Source organism: Calonectris borealis, chromosome 3, assembly GCF_964195595.1.
Source record: "Calonectris borealis chromosome 3, bCalBor7.hap1.2, whole genome shotgun sequence".
NCBI classification, from domain to species: Eukaryota; Metazoa; Chordata; class Aves; order Procellariiformes; family Procellariidae; genus Calonectris; species Calonectris borealis.
In genome coordinates, this window is record NC_134314.1 from 25,587,050 (window position 1) to 25,606,181 (window position 19,132).

Sequence of the window (19,132 nt, forward strand, 5' to 3'; positions counted from 1 at the left end):
AGTGAAACCACATTCTGGTGCTCTAAGCCCTTGAAGATTATTTGTACCTATCTGACTTAGCCTGTTGTCACCCATATACCATGTGAATATTAACACTTAACTTAATCTGATTTTGTGGCAGTAGACCAGCGAGAGCCATCTGGTTTTAACAAGACACTGATGTAGTTGGGCAGTTGCTGACTTCTTAGGCTGATATTACTTTACTACATTACTTCACCAGATTTATGTATCGATTTCTGAGAATCTCTAGTATTTTAACTGGTAATACTTCCATCTTCCGCAGTGATCCCATCAGCAGTCTAAAGTTTTGGTACAGATGGGACCTTGAATTATTCTTTTTTTCTGGGAATAAAATTATCTATGGGATTTTCAAACACATGATTATGTCAGTAAAAAGAACTATAAATTTCAGAAGTAGTAATTTCAGTTTATGGAATTTGTAAACTTGTTTAGTCTGCTAAATTATTTATTGACCATTATTGTCACTGTTGAGTAATAATTAGATCTAAGTTTTAAGCAATGGGATTGGGGAGTTGAGGGATAGATTCTGTTTCTGTAATGTGTGGTTGTGGTTTGTTGTTTTGTTTTTTTTTTTTTTAATTGACAGTGCTTTACATCATATAAAACATGTTTAGGCTTTGTGGAGGGTGCGTGGGGAGAATAACAAAGTATGTGTGACTCGTGCAATTTTATTTAATTCCCTGTTAAAATCAGTTTAATTCCTATTTTCTAGAATGAAATTAACAAACTGTTTTAAAAAAGGTGCTTTGAGGATTACAAACAGAAGAAAATATTCAGCATTGCTATGTCATTGTAGTAATTTTCTTTGGAAAGGCAGAAGTATTATTCCCATACAGAACGCTTGCATATGGTTGGAAATACAGAAAAATACTCTTTAAATGATAGCAATATCTGAAGTGTTATACACACGTATACTTAAATTGAGTAATGCATGGTACAATTGTTATATGGTCTTTCTTCTACTAAACTAGTGTGTCCTGTCATTCAGGGAATCCAGTTGTCAAGTGCAGAAAATTCAGTAAAAGTAGAAGAGCTTAATTGAAAGCACATTGTTAGTCATCAATGTAAAATGAAATGTCATGGGGTTTAGTTTATATTTTGCTACGCTAGTGTCTGCCACTAAACGTTAAACTGCCCTCAAAGGTTAACAATCCTTGGTTCATTTGAAGCTATCTCGATTTTTTTTTTTTTTTGGTGGTTATTTTTGTCGTTTCTAACCACATTTTGTAATGTAGAATGGTGGACAGTGTTTAAACAAGCCAGATGTATCGGACTTGATGTGTGCTAGCACCCTTCCTTGACCTCTGTTCTACAGCAGCAGGTTTTCTTTGCCATAGGAGGAACTCTTGCATGTCCCTCTATCCTACCTGCCCTCAGGGCATACTTCCTTTTTTCTTTTGGTTTTTGAATTCTCAAAGCTTTCTGCTCACACCCAGCATTAACATTTATAGTGGCAGTCACCTCATCCTGCCTTATGCATCTTCCCTGAAGCTTCTTTTTAAATCCGTTTCAGCATCAACAGCAGGAAGTAGTGATACACTTCCACAGTGTAAAGTGTTTGAAGAAATTTTCTTTTCCTTCTCTTGGTGCTCCTGTTCTCCTTGAGTAGCTGTTATTGGTGTGTTTTTTTCCTTTTTCTTTTTATTTTATGGTTCAATACTTTGAACTATTTAAAACAAAAAAAAAAATTGAAATGCTTCCCCAACCAACTTGGAAACATCTCTTGTATTGATTCCATGAGTTTACCAAGATAATTTTCCCCGAGACTGTGATTTTTCCAGTCAACATGGACCCAATCAAGATAACAGAATGCTAGGCTCAAGCTAACATTTCTGGTTCCCTCAGCTTCCCCAGTAGGTATCTTGTTTTTTGTTTGTTTGTTTTCCTCAAGTACCAAAATACCTTTCCTGTACTCTTTTAGAGTAAAAAACTGCTTTTCACTGGGTCAGCACTGGACAGTGCTTCCTACTTGTTGTCCATGAGTCTAACTGTATTAGTTAATGGCTGTGTAGTTCTCCCAGCAAACTGCGGTACAGTGGTAAGAGTAGTTACTCCCTGGGAATGGGCATGTTCAAAACAAACAATAATCTGAGTCAAATATTTCAACTTGAGAGTAGGAAGCTGAGTTGGCAAGAAAATACCAACTTTTATGCAGCTTATATGCGTAACAATCCCCCTACTATTCAGTGTGAGATGAGTAGTCTCCTGAATCTTCAACCATCGCCAGTTAATCTTTATGGTTTAGTCATAGGTGCTGTTTTATCTATTAGATAATATTCCATTTTGATTGTTCCAACGATCTGAGAATTTGAATAGGACTCCTGAACCTTAGTGGATTAGCTTATCCAGCTCTGAAAAGGTCCAAAAGATTATAATGAATATCTGATGATGACATCGAGAGCTATGCAGTTCAGTCTATATTCTGTTGTGTAGTTTTTGGGAAAGATTCAGTTCGTTGCTCCCAAATCTGTAACGATTCCTTCTTCTACTGTGATGTTTGGACAAAGAAGCAGTATAAATTTTAATCCTAGTTTAATCCTTTTAAATGTTAAAGGCACAAACTGCCTTTTTTTAGCATTTCTTTGGTAAGAAAACAAAACTGACATTAATACTATAGTAAATGCTGGTATTCTTGTAAATGTAATCTTGCAGCTATACATCTTAACTAGCGATCTTACCATTGACTGTTAGTGTAATTGGCCATAACATCTGTTAATAGACTGATACATTTTTTTTTCTATTTTTAGTTAAATACTTCTTGCTTACTATTTTGGTAATCTGCTCTTTTCGAACTGAGGTGTTTGTTAAAGTTTTAAGTAGTATGTGTGTGTATGCACATGACCAAGTAAACCAAAAGCTTTAAGTAGTGAAAGCACAGAGTGAAATAGGATCTTTTTAGGCTGAAATTTGTAGTTGCACCTCTTTGGAGTGGAAATAATTGTTTTCTGAGAATGAATTTGGCTATAGATTTCCTTTATCAACTGAAGTCCTTAAAAAGAAAAAAAACATTTTTCCTTTCTCTAGCAAATTTTCTTAAAAATCACATCTTTTTGTGATCATGCTGCTTAAAATCTTACAATACATGGTTACAATCTGAATGACTGTTAGTGATGACACACAGGAAATAAATCATAATGCAGTTAAAAATAAAGCTGATATTTCCTATGTTAAAATATAACATAATGTGTAGAAGCAAAATTTCAGGACAGAAGAGATCTGGCAGTGCTGTGGGACTTCTGATAGCTAATCTAGAATATCAATGATTTAGGTGTCAAAAGAGTGCACTTTAACAATCACAGCTAAAGAAAAATATTTCTTAAGTCTACATGTATCCAGAAAACTTATGAAAAAGAAAATGTAGGTTATTTTGTGAGGAGAGATAGGTAAAACAGTCTGCTTGTGTTCTGAAGTGTATGAATAGATCTAAAACTTGCTCAAAATGCTAGATTTATGGGGAATTGAATTTGGTCAGTAGAGGCAGGTGAGGACTATACTCTTGTATGCCTTCTCTTTACAGTCTTTCATATATGAAGAGATTGTACATAGAAGAAGTGATAAATTTATTTAAAACAAGTATACCTCACAGCTTGCTTAGTTATGAGAACTTATGGTGGGTAATTTCACCAGTTAAAGAAGTAGTGATATTCATTTTGCCAGTAAAACACTTAAATGCTGCATTTCAGCAATATTCGAAGGACCAGGAGTCCTTGGACTGGAATGTTATTTCCTAAACTGCCCATGGGCAGAAACTTCTCAATTGGAAGTTCTAGGAAATTCTTTCTTAGAAAAAAAGGCACTGGAATGGAAGTTGTTGTGATGGAATAAACCCTACTTGAATTGGCAGAAAATAAAATTAAAATTAAATATTGTAGGACTCATTATCGATCAATTAATTTTGTATCTAAAGGAAGAACAATTTTGTAAGAGCCTTGCCTGTTATGTTAGTCCAATTACAAGCTATGTCAGCTGTTTTCTGCTTTCCAGCTCTCACCCTGAGTAGCTCAGTCCCTAATGCAAAGACAGCCTTTGTGTGACTAGTAGCCTTTAGAAAGGGGATTGCATGTCTTAAGATATGTTCTTGGAACTGTCTTTTGTCTGCCTCTGATTCTGGAAGTAAGGGATTATTTTGTGCTTTCTAGTGACTCATTAGAATCATAGAATCATACAGGTTGGAAAAGACCTCTAAGATCATCGTGTCCAACCGTCAACCCAACACACTATGCCCACTACACCATGTCCCTAAGGGCCTCATCTACACGTCTTTTAAATACCTCCAGGGATGGTGACTCCACCACTTCCCTGGGCAGCCTGTTCCAAGGCCTGACCACTCTTTCAGTAAAGAAATTTCTCCTAATGTCCAATCTCCTAATGTCCATTGATCCATATAAGAACTACTGTGTTCATTGTCCTTGGTGCATGAACCGGTAACAAACCTGATGTTGGTGGTTCATACTTTGTAATCATTTAGTGGGCTTGTAACCTCCTTCCGCAAAACTTTTACTTGTGCTCCTATTTGAGATCACAAACCCAATAGGAGAATGATTTGGTAAAAGTGGCCTTCCTAGAGGAAAACATTAAGCTTCTCCTCTCTGCTACTATGAGGTGCCAGTTCTAAACCAAAACAGCACATTCTAGTATGGAAAACAGAAGTAGAAAGTCAGAGTCATTGTTTCTCTCTTTCTTTGTACCCTAAATAACTTAATACAGTGGTTTCATTTCTCTGCTATTGAGTGTTGAGATTTTGGAGAATCTAATCTACATCCTAACAGATCATTATCCCAACTGTGCTGATACTAATACCCTGTTTCATGTTCTTTCTTATCTGCTGTCATTAGTATGTGTTTGTATGACTAATATTAACTTGTGAAAAATACCTCAAAGAATTTTTTTGAAATGTCAAAATTCCTTTCGTGTTGTCATTGCCTGATCTGAATCAATATTAAGACGTTGTCGTGGTTTAACTCCAGTAGGCAGCTAAGCACCACACAGCTTCTCACTCACTTCCCTCTCCCCCTCAGTGGGATAGGGGAGAGAACGGGAAGACTAAAAGTGAGAACTCGTGCATTGAGGCAAAGACAGTTTAATAGGTAAAGTAAAAACTGCATGTGCAAGCAAAGCAAAACAAGGAATTCGTTCACTACTTCCCACCTGCAGGCAGGTGTTCAGCCATCTTCAGGAAAGCAGGGCTCCATCATGTGTAACTGTTACTTGGGAAGACCAACACCATCGCTCCAAACGTCCCTGAGCAATGGCAGCCTTGGCTAAATTCCATCCCTTCAGAGATGGCTAGCTTCAGAGGTTGTTCAGTAGGTCTTGAAGTGGTTCATAAGCCTTCTTTCCTGGTTCAACGCCCTAGCCTTGTTCACTAGGGAATTTAAGTTAAAAAGAGCACTCTGAAGACAGTAATGGTGAAACGTCCCAACGGCATCCTCTCTGCTCTGCAAAGCAGAAGCTCAACACAGCAGAGAATCTAGCCCAGTATTAAGTCTTTTGAGAGATAAGAGTAATCGTTGTCAAAACACTAGCTTTTTCTCCACATAATCACATTTAAAATACTGACTTTCAATAGCAGAGCTAATTTTGAAGACATTAATCGATCTTTTTTTTAATTGCATAATTTAATTTTTTAATTTAATTTAATTAGACAAAATTTTCTTATTTAGAAGAGTGGCCTGTCACAAGAATTAAAAACCAAAACACTAGTTCTGCAGCCTCCCAGAATATGGAAAGTTTATGTAAATCAGTTCCTTCATCAGTCCTAATATTTGAATTTTTCAGATCTACTTCATCTGCTACTGTGAGACAAGTGATGCAATTCCAGAATGATTCCTTTTCATAGTGACGCAAACCTTTTTTTTCCTGCTTCTAGTCTGTTGGAATTCCTTAACTTTTGAATGTTATGGATTTTTCTACTTTTATACAAAAATTTCTGTTACAGAATCACGCCCCCAGGTACCGTTAAGAAAACCCAGAATTTGTTTTTTTGGTTTTTTTGTTTGTTTGTTTGTTTTGTTATTTTTTTTAAAAACATACTGTCCTTGGCAGCTGAGATGCAGTCAAAACCTCTCCAATTAAAATGTTTAAAACAGCGTTTCTCAAACTGTGCATTACGACCCCAAAGTGTCCCAAAGTCTTAGACGGCAGCAGTCAGTAGCACTTGAATCCTCCCTACACTTCCAGCGGAACAGTAATTCACTTACTCCAGAGAAGAATGAAAGAGCTGGCTAAAACCAGGGAAAACTAGACATTTTTAGTAAAAGCAAACTAGCTTAGGGATGGGTAGCCAGTAGAGTGATGATAAAGACTTCCAGTGACTGGCAACATCTGGTCTGTATTCCCCTGTCCCAGAGGAACTGATCACCTGCCTACTCACAAAATTGTATATGGCATAGGAGTCAGAAGGGGTGACTATTTAAAACAAGTAGTTTAGGGAACAGTTACAGGAGTTCTTAAACTAAGGAGTTTCAGTAACTCAGTTGTCCATTGCAGCAGAAATCACCCCGAGCCTTCACAAAAAACACCCCACCCCTCACTGCTTCCCAAACCGTCAGTCCCCACTGCCTATTTGTACACTGAGACACTGTCACTTCAGTGACATTCACCATTTCTTCCAGAGTTGGATATCATATTTTTAAGTCAATTTAAAGCTCATGGACAATGCCAGGTTTACAGCACTAGATTTGAAAGGGGGCAGTGTTCTTTAACTAGAGAGTGGTGCTATCTGTCAATGTTAATTACAGCTCTTCCTGCTGGGGTTTTTACAAGAAAGTAGGCCAGCAGGAAGTGTCATTATATTACAGCCTGTGGCTCTGTGCATGTGTTTCTAAGTTGACAGTCAAGAGACATCCTTTAGCATTCTTCACTGTCTTTTTCCATATGAAAAACAAACTGCTCAGATTGTATAAAAGGATGAAATATGCTATCGTCTGCATCTGCTAGAACAGAAAGATGCAGGTACGTAGAAAGCAACTTCCTATTGAGGTAATGAAAACAGTTCGTGGTGTCTGATACTCCTTTTCAACTTACCTAATAAAACTTATAAAGACTATTAAAATGCAACTTTCCTAGCCTTTCCTCACAGCCCTCACCACAGTTTTTAAAAAAAAAAAAAAACAAAAAAAAAAAAAACAAAAAAAAAGGACTGATCAGCAGACTTATCAGGTGATAAGGCTTCGGGGGGCAAAGAAAGGGAGGAATAGCTATTAAGCAAAGACATACTGCTGAGCTACCCATCCCAATCAGAAAACGCTCAAAACAAAAAAGTTTGAGTTACTTATGACACCTCCTACACCTCTCTCTTTTCACACCTAGGTAACCCACTCAATGAGGATACTGATTTCAAAAGCTACTTTAAAGAACACTGTAATTTCAAAACATTAATCAAATATGAAACAAAAATATGCATCAATATGGAGCAGAGTTAGGTATTGTCAAAAAAGGAGGATAAAGTTTCACGGGACTTTGAAGAGTTCTAGGAGAAAAGTAATCAAAGTGTATCAAGCGTTTGAAGATACATTGGTCACTACTTTAGAAAAAGTCAAAGTAACTTAAGAGATCACAGATAATGGATTCACACACTTGCAAATGCTAGTCCTAGTGAATAGCTACAATCAAACCGTACTACTTTCTAGATTCCAAGTTCCTATATCAACCCCATTGACAAAAATATTTTGCTTTTAATTCTATCACTTAACTGTGTACACAGCTTTTCCAGAATAAACACTTTCAACAGAGGATTATACCTATGAAACCATAGAAAAAATGGCATTGCATTTGAGAAGTAACCAGAAACTGAGCTTTCTGCAACTTCTAGTACTCAGAGCCCTGTATTTTCCATGAATAAAAAAAATAGTAAGAAAAAAACAAAAAACAAACACCACCACACACTCAGTTTGAAAGCAATCCTGAAGTTACACTCAAAACGCCCTCATTATCCAACAACGCTAAGCAACTGACTTAATACCACGGTATCTGGTAATTTTCCCAAACAGAGGTTGCAGATCTCATAAAGCTTTTTGTACAACTCAAAGTATTAAAGAAATTGTATCAAGTCCAGTTTTATGAGCTTGGTAGACACTAGAAGACATGAAATGCTTGGCCTTATTTTTTCCCAGAACTGTGCAGTCATCATTGTAGTCTAACATCTTCCAAGAAACCAGTTTTCAACTGCTTTGTTTTTTTGATTTTGTTTTTAAATTTATATATACACATATATTTTTGTTGTCATCATTGTTGTTGTTTTAATTTTCCACATGGAGAAGATTAGTGATTGATTTTCAAGACCAGCTAGTATTCATACCTCCTCTCATTTTTATTGTTACACTCCTTAAGTTAGGCATTGCCTAAAGAAGTTTTCAAAAGAAATCATTTAGGGAATAAGAAAACAATGTAAACGTAAGCATTTCTGAATCCAGCTTTGGAAGCCTGACAAATCCAATTAAAAACTCCAGCAGAAATTAAATATTAGTTTAAATTGAATTTCAAAATCAAGACTATGTCCATGATGTAGTAACATTTAAGTACGCTAGGGAAAAAAAAAGCTTATGTAATATTCACTGATGATTCAAACCCCAAACAATAAAAATTGAAACATCATGTTTCAACATCAAAAACATCTATCAAGCAGAATAAAGATCTGGTAGGTCTTTAGAGTAGAGTTCTTACCTTCATAGATAGCTTTGAAGCCTTGAGCACTGACAGCAAAATCTGTGGTGAAACAGAGGGTGAGGATAGATCCTGTGCTCACAATAGATGATGGAAGCTGAAATCCAGATAACCTGTGAAACAAAAAGGCACAAGTTATTGTAACCTTTAAAACAAAGAAAGTAGAGCACATCAGTAGGTTGATGAGCATCATGACAAGCATCATATTTCTACATCTCAACTGTCAATGCATTATGCTTTTTACCCTGATGCAGTCTCTAAACATTCACTGCAAAATTTCAAACACATTATTTTTAACCCTCCTATTTTAACATATCTGTGCACTCTCCAACAGAGAGCACTGAAAGAAAGACCTGTTTGTATCTACTAAAAGACGAAGAATTTTTTGATGGGATTCATTTCAAGATGAAGACACGTAAATTTAGGACACCTAGAAGTAGATATCCAGGCCTCAACTCACAGAGATACCTAGCGCAATTTGAGATAGTGAGGACTACCCTGAGTGTCCTCCAGCTGCTGCTTCATAAAAAGCATGGATCTCAATTGTTCAATGTCATATACATCAACTAACCAGAAAACAAAACAAAACAAAACTTCCATTTTACAGCTTCAGAAAAATTACCTTACATTTCCCATCTTATTCGCAGTCTTACCTTTACATAAAAAATGAGAATTTTGGACAAACTATAATTACATTGCAATACTGATTTTAAGATAATTTCCCCAGATAAATGTTTTGATTCATTTTGAGGATAAAACAGATGGAAAAAAATGTTTACATCCTTTACTGAAACATCACTTAAGACAATTTGTTAGACCTGGCTGGTATTAGTGAGATGTTGATTTCTTAATGATTAGAATAATTTTGCATAAGTAAGATATAAGACACCATTACTGTCCCACAAACCCAAAACTATACTGTCAGCTTACATCACTAGCTAGTTTCTGTATTTTCCAATAGGGGTATGTGATCCACTGGGTACAGGACAACACACCAGAAAGCCAACTTTTGTTCAAATTTCACCCTGAAAGAGCTTCTTGAATTCAGACACTGCAACAGATCATAGAAAAAACCAAACCAAAAAAAACCCCAAACCAACAACAACAAAAAAAATCACCCCATCAAAAATGCTTTGATATATTTTTAATCTGGATGGTTAAGACAATGCCTTTAAAAATATCTTCCCTTTGAAATTTGTTGTACAATGCTGCTATAGTTCATTAATTGGCATCTGAAACTGCAGAAGATAAATAACTAAACGACATACTAGTACAGCAGTATCACTGAACTAGAAGTTCTTTGCAAAATTAGGCTTATTTAAGAACACTCTCATATATAAAAACATAACAGGAACTCCACGCTTGAATTACACCAGTCAGGTGGTTACCCACCTCTTTCCAATTTTGAGCTTTGGAAAACAAGTAAGACTCGGATGAGTCAGAGATCAAAGTGAGGAGAGCTTTAAATACAGATAAAGGCATACAGTGAAGGCAACTAAGTCAGCAAAAAGCTTTCTGCAATTTCTTCCTTTCTTTTTAAACAACATTGTCTCCCATGTGCTAATTAGCTGTTTTCTCTAATCTTTTCACCTTCTGTGTACTTGTCAACCTATTACTCCTGTTCCTTTCCAAGTCATTTATTCCAATTCCACAATTAACCAGGTTGATTTTTTCCTCAATCCTCAAAGTGCAGAACTCCCATGCAGCTTGCCACTTCTTATGTTCAGACTTTTGTATGTTCTCTCGTCGTCACTAGATGTTGCAGTTTTTAGGTATATGTGCCTCTTGTTCTATTTAATAAATTAGAGTGGTTATCACTACTGCCCTACATCTAGAGTGCACTATATGACAGTTCATTATTAATTTAGGGTATGTATTTTCTGATCTTACTTACATGTCTCTTTCTTCTTTGAGAAGAGATTCAAAGAGTTCTAGTTTAAGGGTTTTTTTTTTTGATAATGCTACAATATTTCCTGGATCTAACCTTTTTTGCTAAAATATAGGAAACTATATTGCATTGTAGGGGAAGGAAGGAAAATCAGGTTGAAACACACCTAGCCTGAACACTTCACACTACATAGGAGACCTAAAAAAAAAAAACCACAAACCCAAAACCCCAGAACAAAAAAACCACCCAACCAAAAAAACCAAAACACACAAAAAAAAGTTATATCAATGCGGAACTCTACAGCTTTAGCTACCTCATTCCTGATCAGCGTTTGCTCCACTTGGAATGGATTTGGTTCATATAAATGAACTCATTTGAGCAGTGATTGGACATCCTGAGCTCTAGTTATGATTTCTACTTGCTTTGATTCTGTTATGATAATAAGTATCACTCCTACAATATGGATTCTTTATCTGCTTAATAAATAAAACTGTTTCTATAGTATCCCCCTTGAAATACTAGAAGATCATTCTTTAGGCTAACTGACATTGCAATTCACATTAAAGGAAGACAAATACATTCTTTTATACCTTAAATCAGTGCACTTAAAGGTTTTACAGACATTGGAAAAAGCAAGTATGTGGTAAACGTCAAGGAATTAATACATCAACTTGAAATCTATTTTTTTCCAAGTTCTTTATATTAGAGTAATCCTAAAAAAAGATTATGGAAAAGTCTCAAATAGAAGAAATCTGCATGTCAGTCATTCAACCAACTACCTGGGTGCCTCCTACAGTAGCCTTGCTGCCCGAAATATTTCTGAAAGCATCTTTTCATAGTATTCTAATAAATTCAGTGAGATCAAGTGCCATGAAATTGAGTGCAAACAAAAACTAGACAGCAGATGAAAATCTAGAGTGTTATTCTTCAAAGAGATTTCCAGAATTAAAACACTGCTAGCCTACCAAGTCATTCCCCTCGCCCGCCCCCCCCCCCAAAAAAAAAAAACATTTTGGCTAGGTAGTTCTAGCTCATGAATCATAATGTGTTTTGCACATTCATTTCATCATGGAGAAAAATCACACACCTTCGCATGTCGCTTTACTTTGGAAATGTATCTTGGCAATTAATGTGTAGGCCTTTACTGCAACCAGAAAGGGAACTGTTTAGACAGACAAGCGTGTGTGCTAAGAAAGCAGAATCATTTCAAGTCCCTCTGCTAATAAAACTGTCATTTGATAAACTTGTACTAGTTCATATTGAGCATATAGCAATACTTTAAGCTTAAAATATGGCTACTTCCTTAACTTTCAGTAGCGTGAATCTGCACACACTAAAATATATTTAACCACAGAGGGAATGCATTTGGCTTGTCTATAAAGAAGAAACAGAACCTGCAATAGAAAACACAGTGGTACACCAGTACCGAGTTTAGCCTCTGTTTGAGGGGAAAAAAACCACCACATTTCATTCTACATCATCATTTCATAGATCTTGAAGTTCAGCCATTTCTAGTGATAAGGTCTATAAATATATAGAATTTTTTTTTTCAGTAGCATAGCAATAGTGTACCTAGCAGGTCCAGCTGGCTCTGCTCAGAACTTCTCCACCCTCTACTTGTGAGGGCAGATTTTGGGACTCCCGGGTACTAAACAGATAGCACGGCACGTTGTCTGGGGGGCATGGCAATATGGTTAGGGGTCTGTAGCAAATGGTGTACCACAAGACACTGAAGTAATGGATTTGTTGAGCCCTTAAAAGATGACAACTAAGAGGTGAACCTTACTGCAATCTTCACCTACCTGTTGGATCAGTAGAGAAAAAGACAGAGCCAGGTTCTTTTTGGAAGTGCATAAAGGATGGGAAGCAACAGGCAAGGTGCAACAAGAGAAATTTCAGGTTTGTATTAAAAAAAAAACCACCACGATGGTGGTCAAACATTGGACTAGCTGCCCAGAAAGGATCTGGTATCTCCATCATTGGAGATATTTGTAACTTGACAGGGCCCTGAACAGCACAGTATCTTCAGACTTGGCTCCAATGTCAGCAGGAGGTAAGATCAGATAACCATAGTTTCTCCTAACCCAAGATATTCCATGAATCCATGACCCAGAAGGAAGGCATGGGCACAGTCCCTATCACAAGCAGCTGCTGCAAGAAAAATGAGAACACTCAGCAGTTTCTGAGGAAATACAGAAGTACAATCAGATCAGCTTAAGAAGTTTTAGGTTATTTGTACAAGTTTATTAGAGACTGAATCTTTGCTGAGTGTAGTTATGAAATTTTAGCAAGTCCCAGCTGTTCATGTAGAAACTGATGGGCCTTCAAGCATGGTTACAGCTGAAGTGATCTTTGCAGGTGTTTCAAAGACATCCTTGACACAAAAACAGCTCCACTTCTCTTCCCTCCAATGAGAACTATTACATTCTTGTTCCCAGAGTCATTAATTTTTTTTTTTTTAATTTAAATAAACATTTTGCACTGCCCTCAGGGTTGAAATGGTCAAATGAAGCTTTCCAGAATAGCTCTATCAGAAACAGCTCTCCAGCATGAAGAGTCTCATATGATCAGAACATTTTAACAAGAGTATGTACTGATTTCACAATTACCAAAGTTGCAAAGGAAAAATAGAAGCATTTATTTTTACCATTTTATTTGCTAGCTTATTTATTCCTACAGCTGCCTACAGTACAAAGTGATGTGTTCGGGTTACCACATGTGACAAAAATTTGTCAAGGTTTAACAAATTTTCTTGGCAAATTCAAAAGCCAAAAAAAACTTAGAGAGAGGGAGGACCCTGCACCCATAAGGACTGATTTTTTTTTCAAATTAGGCCAATGAAATTTATGAGGCCACATAATTATAATTAGAAGCAGAATCAGATCTGTTAAACATTTTTAGAATTGTGCCTGACATATACACACACACAGTTTTTTATATATATATATGAGCTCTGCTCATACATCTGTACAGCTTGTTCCCAGAAACATTCTCAGAGGAAGTAACTAGAATCCATTTGGCTAAGACAAAACAGTTTGCCTGAAATTAGCTATCAGATGTCTCTTGCAAAAGCTATTAACCAAAACGATCAGTGTTATTAATAACAAGGTAAAGTATAAGTCTAAGTTTCAATGAATTATCCCCAAAGCAATTTTAGGCAAACCATAGATAAATGACAAAATCTGGTATTCCCACTCCACCCCCCCAAAATCTGTATAAGGAAAAAACCTAACATTTATCCCATTTTACTATATAGGTCATTAATTGCCATATGAAACACCAAAGAGCTGTGTGCCATCAGTGTCATATCCTTCCAGGTATAACATACTATTGTTAAAATTGTCATTTGATGTAGAGGAGATCCATAAGCTCATTCCGTATTAAACTCACCATACCAGATGAAAACACAAAGTTATCGGCAGGTGCTACCTCAAAGATTGTGCTGATCAACCGTAGATCAGAAAGCAAGGCAAGTCAGTGTCTTTTAAGGACTAAAGCTTTAGGCTATCTATTGTAGTTCTCCAGAAATACCTCACTGCATCACAGAAGTCAAATACTAAGTACAACACACCAAAAATGTTCAAAAAGTGGTATCTCATATTTGGCTTAATTGGAAATTATGCTAGAACTATACTGTAAATAAAAAGCAGGCAAACCCCCTCCGTGTTTTAGACTCCCAACACCACCGAGAGTCAATAATACATATATGCTATTACGTACCTTAAGAAAAAGCAATCAAGATATGACTCTGTGGATTCCTGCCATTTATTCCTGATTTTATTAATGCCTTTGTGGTTGACTTTGGCTGGCTGCCAGACCCCCACCCAGCCACTCTCTCACTGACCCTCTTCAACAGGACAGGAAGGAGAAAATAAGATGGAAATTTTCCTGGGTCAAGACAAAGACAAGATTACTTACCAATTATCATCATGGGCAAAACAGACTTGACTTGGGGAAAATAGTTTAATTTATTGCCAATTAAAATATGTTTAGATAGTGAGAAACAAAGACAAATTCACTCAAAACCCTCCCCCCACCTCCCTTCTTCCCAGGCTCAACTTCACTCCCTCATTCCCGGACTCCTCTGCCTCCCCGCTCAGGCAGCGCAGGGGGATGGGGAATGGGGGCTGGGGCCAGTCCATTACAGCTCCGCTCTGCTGCTCCTTCCTCCTCACGCTTTTACCTCTTCTCCATAGAGAGGCTCTCCACAGCCTGTGGTTTCTTCAGGAAACATTCACCTGCTCCACCGTGGTCTCTTCCACGGGCTGCAGGGGAATCTCTGCTCCGGTGCCTGCAGCACCTCCTCCTCCCACCTCCTTCTTCTCTCACCTTGGTGCTCGAGAGCTGTTTTTCTCACTTTTTGTTCCCTCCTCCTCTCTGTGGTGTTTTCTCTCCTTTCTTACATACATTTCCCCGAGGCGCCCCCCCCTCGGCTGTGGGGCTCAGCCGTGCCCTGCGGGGGGTGGGTTGGAGCCGGCTGGAACCGGCTGTGTCCGGCACGGGGCAGCCCCGGCCGCTCCTCACAGAGGCCGCCCTGCAGCCCCCCTGCCAGCGCCTGGGCACCCCTGCAGCCCCCGGGGCACCTGCACCCAGTACAGCCGTGATGATATGAGCAGAGAACATTACAAAAGCATCATCTGTTCAAGTGCACCTCAATTTTAGGCATTAAAAGGTCAAATAATTAACATGATATCTTAGTAATTAGTAACTTGAATCAGTTTAAACTACCTGAACATACCTGGACAGAAAAGAAGCTACGACAGTAATTTACAAGAACATGGTAATTCCAGTTATTCCAAGGAAAACAGCAGCAACGCTATGAGAACAAACGCGATTACAGGATACGTATCTATGTATCCTTTTAAATATGTGACCTTTTATGAAGCCACACGAGCTCTGGAGTTCCCCTCTACAAATAAGAGGGAGACTGAGAGGTGCTATTTTAAAGCCGTGCCAGGTGCAAAAAAAAAAAAAAAAAAATTAACATCTCATCTTCCTGGCTTTGAATCTGTAAGACTGAATAGGTGCATCTCTAGCCAAAGGCAACAGTTCTAAGAGGCTAACTTTCCAAACAGTTGGTACCAGCCAACTAGAAGCATCTCAGAGAACAACGCAGTTGTGTACAAGCATGTACAGTACTTCCGTCACGTAACTGAACTCAAAGTTAAAATGCTGTGCATGGAGAGGATTTAAGAGTTGCAAGTTGACAGTGAGCAGACAAGATTACAGCCAGCCAGAAAACCTTTTACATATATATATATATTTCATATTTTTTTCTTTTCCTAAAGACTAATTATTTGAAAATAAAGCTTCTCTCAAACTTTTTTTAAAAGCTTAACAGAGGAGTTGTAAAGATTTAGTTCAAAGTTTCTCTTATGGATAAGTTTTAGTTCAAACCAGAAGTTGATAATTCAAAACAGTCCAATAAGTACTTATTTGTATAATTAGAAAATATGCACATAAAGGCAATCTCAAGACTCAAAATTTCCATAGGATTGATTTCTAGTCTATGATTGATTGGCTATTTTCCCCCTCTCCCGTAAGATTTATTTTAGAGATAGAATTGCATCTCACATATTAAAGATATACTTTTTAAGGTTAATAAATAGTAAGTTTTATGGTGAAATTTCACACACCAATATAAGAATATATGATCTTATATAACTATTCTTATGCAAGTTTTTAGCCTGCAAACAGTAGCCACCAATAAGGTATAATCACAAAGAAACAAATGTAAAGTGATTTTTGCGGTATTATTTCCCAAATCTTGGAGAACTTTTATCTCCCCAGTCCACTGCCATAAGCTGCTGTTCTGGAGCAAAGCTCACTCTTGCAAATGCCAGAGATAATAAAAAAGCTTTTTTTAAAAAAAAAAAAAAATATCACAAAGAAAGCTGACCGCAGCCACTCCTACGGATCATGCTCTCATAGGCTTAACTGCCTCGTTATACAACCCGCAGGAGCCAGAAGAGCACACTGTTAAAACTTATATAGGGATTTCCCCTGTTTTGTTCATCATTGTAAGATGCCATTCCTGGGGGCCAACTCCTGCCCGTACTGGCTACCAGCAACGGGCAGAGTTACCCACAGGTTAAGACACCTAATGGTACATAAAGCCAGGAGACCAGCGTATCCATTCCAGCAAACCAGGCTGTTAACTGCCATGTGTAAAACCACAGAAGACTTATCTTAATAATTTACATCTATTCTGATTCCAAGAGGGAGTGAAGATTTAAAGCCTGACTCAGATACCATCTCATACATAAAGGAAGAGGAGCTACTATAAGATTAGTACAAGATCTATAATTTAGAACTGATTTTCTATCACAGAAAATAGGCTAAGTATATATATTTAATCCCACTACCCCCAGCCTCATTTTTTTTCTTTAAGTCACAGAAAAATGGAAGACATATAGAACTAATTATTCAAGGTCAAGTTTTTCATTCAGAGGCTCTAATTTAGTGGCTTTTCTCAAGCTTAAGGTAACACTGACTGTTCCCTTAAAAAAAAACTATTCAAAAAACATTGCAATGGGCAGAGCCCCAACTCAGGTGCTTCCCCACCTCTCTAGCATAAAGAAAACACACAGCAACACCTCCGCACATCGATGGGTGTTATTCAGCTTTGTTTCCTAAGAAAAAAAAAATCATTAATTAAAACCCCTTAGCTCTTACATTTCTTAGTCCAGCAGTGCCAAGTCTTCCTCAGTGCTGCCTCCTCCAGGTTCAGGCTCCTCCATCTTCAGCTTCACTCAGCTCACAGCAACACCCCAACACTGCTCTTCCAGTCCCCTGCTTCCCACTCTCCCTTTCCCTAGAAAACTAACTTCAGAGCCCTCTCATCAGATGGCCACAAGACTTATTCCACCAGCTGTCTCCCATAGCTCACTGCACCCCAGGAAACGCCTGCAAACCCCTCAGCTGCTCCCCCATTCCTTATTTATTTAATTAATTTCAGGTGCTCCTCATGCTCCTCCATCCTGCTAACTAGAGGCAGTTGAGGTGTGTGTACCTCATTGGAGGGGCACTACTACTAGTAGTATACAAAAGGCTCATATTTCTTCTGCAATTTAAGATATATAACCACAAATTAATAATAATTTTGGAATAGACCAGAAATCCTTTTTTTTTTCTTTAATTTGAGCCTTTCATATAGCTAAATACATGTACATTTTTTCCATGGTATGGTCATATGAAAACTTCCTGATATTTCCTGTGACTTTAGCTTAACTAGGGATTAATTGTATAAAATTAATATTTTTCTAGTAAGAGAAGGATGGAAGCAATCGAAGAAAAAAGTTCCCTCAGTAAAGTCCAGAAGGTCCCCTATAACCAAAACTCACTGAGTTCAGTCACTAAGCAGAAAGAAGCTGCAAGCTTAATGATGTTGACTGTCCTGGTTTCATCTGGGATAGAGTTAAATTTCTTCCTAGTGCTGTCTTCTGGATTTAGCACGAGAAGAATGTTGATAACACACTGATGTTTTCAGTTGTTGCTAAGTACCCTGCTAATCCAGGACATTCAGCTTCCATACTCTGCCAGGTGCATGAGAGGCTGGGAGGGAGCCTGTGTGCGCTGTGACCAGGTGGATGATCTGCTCAGCCTGGTGGCAGAGCTGAAAGAGGAGGTGGAGAGGCTAAGGAGTATCAGGGAGTGTGAGAGGGAGATAGATTGGTGGAGCCGCACCCTACCATCCCTGAGGCAAGGGCAGCATATGGAGGCTCCACAAGAAGCGGAGGATCCCCTGCCCTCTTGCCTCCAGGCAGAAGGAGGGGACCCAGGAGATGGGGGGAAATGGACACAGGTCCCTGCTCGGGGCGCCAGGCGAACCCCCGCCCGGCCTCCCTCACCTCAACCTTCCCAGTTGCCCTTACACAACAGATACGGGGCTCTGGAACTTGAGGGCCAGACAAACGAGGATGCAGATGAAGGCCCATCCAGGGGGTTGCCCAAGGCGATGCAGTCAGCCCCACGCATTAGGACTGCCTCCGCTAAGGAAAAAAGGAGGATAATTCTCATAGGTGATTCCCTTCTGAGGGGGACGGAGGGCCCAATTTGCCGGCCAGACCCACCCCACAAGGAAGTCTGCTGCCTCCCTGGGGCCCGGGTTAAGGACATTACTAGGAAACTCCCTAGTCTGGTACAGGCCTCCGATTACTACCCGCTAGTGGTTATACAGGCTGGCAGTGAGGAGGTTGCAGAGAGAAGTCCCGAAGGGATCAGAAGGGACTTCAGGGCACTGGGGCGACTGGTGGGAGGATCGGGAGCACAGGTAGTGTTTTCCTCGATCCCTTCAGTGTCAGGGAAGAATACTGAAGGGAACTCATTGGATCAACACGTGGCTTAAGGGCTGGTGCCATCGGCAGAATTTTGGCTTCTTTGATCACGGGGGCCTGCTGGCGACGGATGGAGTTCAGCTGTCTCACAGGGGGAAAAGGATTCTTGTGTATGAGTTGGCGGGGCTCATCGAGAGGGCTTTAAACTAGGTTCCAAGGGGGAAGGATATAAAACCAGGCTCTCTAGAGAAGAGCCTAGGGACTGCACGCCAGTGTCGGGGGA

General features: G+C 38.6%; 1 protein-coding gene across 1 annotated transcript in view; it reads right to left on the reverse strand.

The window, feature by feature from the left end:
* Positions 1–19,132, reverse strand: part of CSMD1 (CUB and Sushi multiple domains 1) — a 1,311,413-nt gene that overhangs the window by 934,336 nt on the left and 357,945 nt on the right. Inside the window, exon 3 of the mRNA XM_075145187.1 lies at positions 8,686–8,798. Coding sequence (XP_075001288.1) covers positions 8,686–8,798 — 113 coding nt within the window. The remainder of the gene's footprint in view (positions 1–8,685; positions 8,799–19,132) is intronic.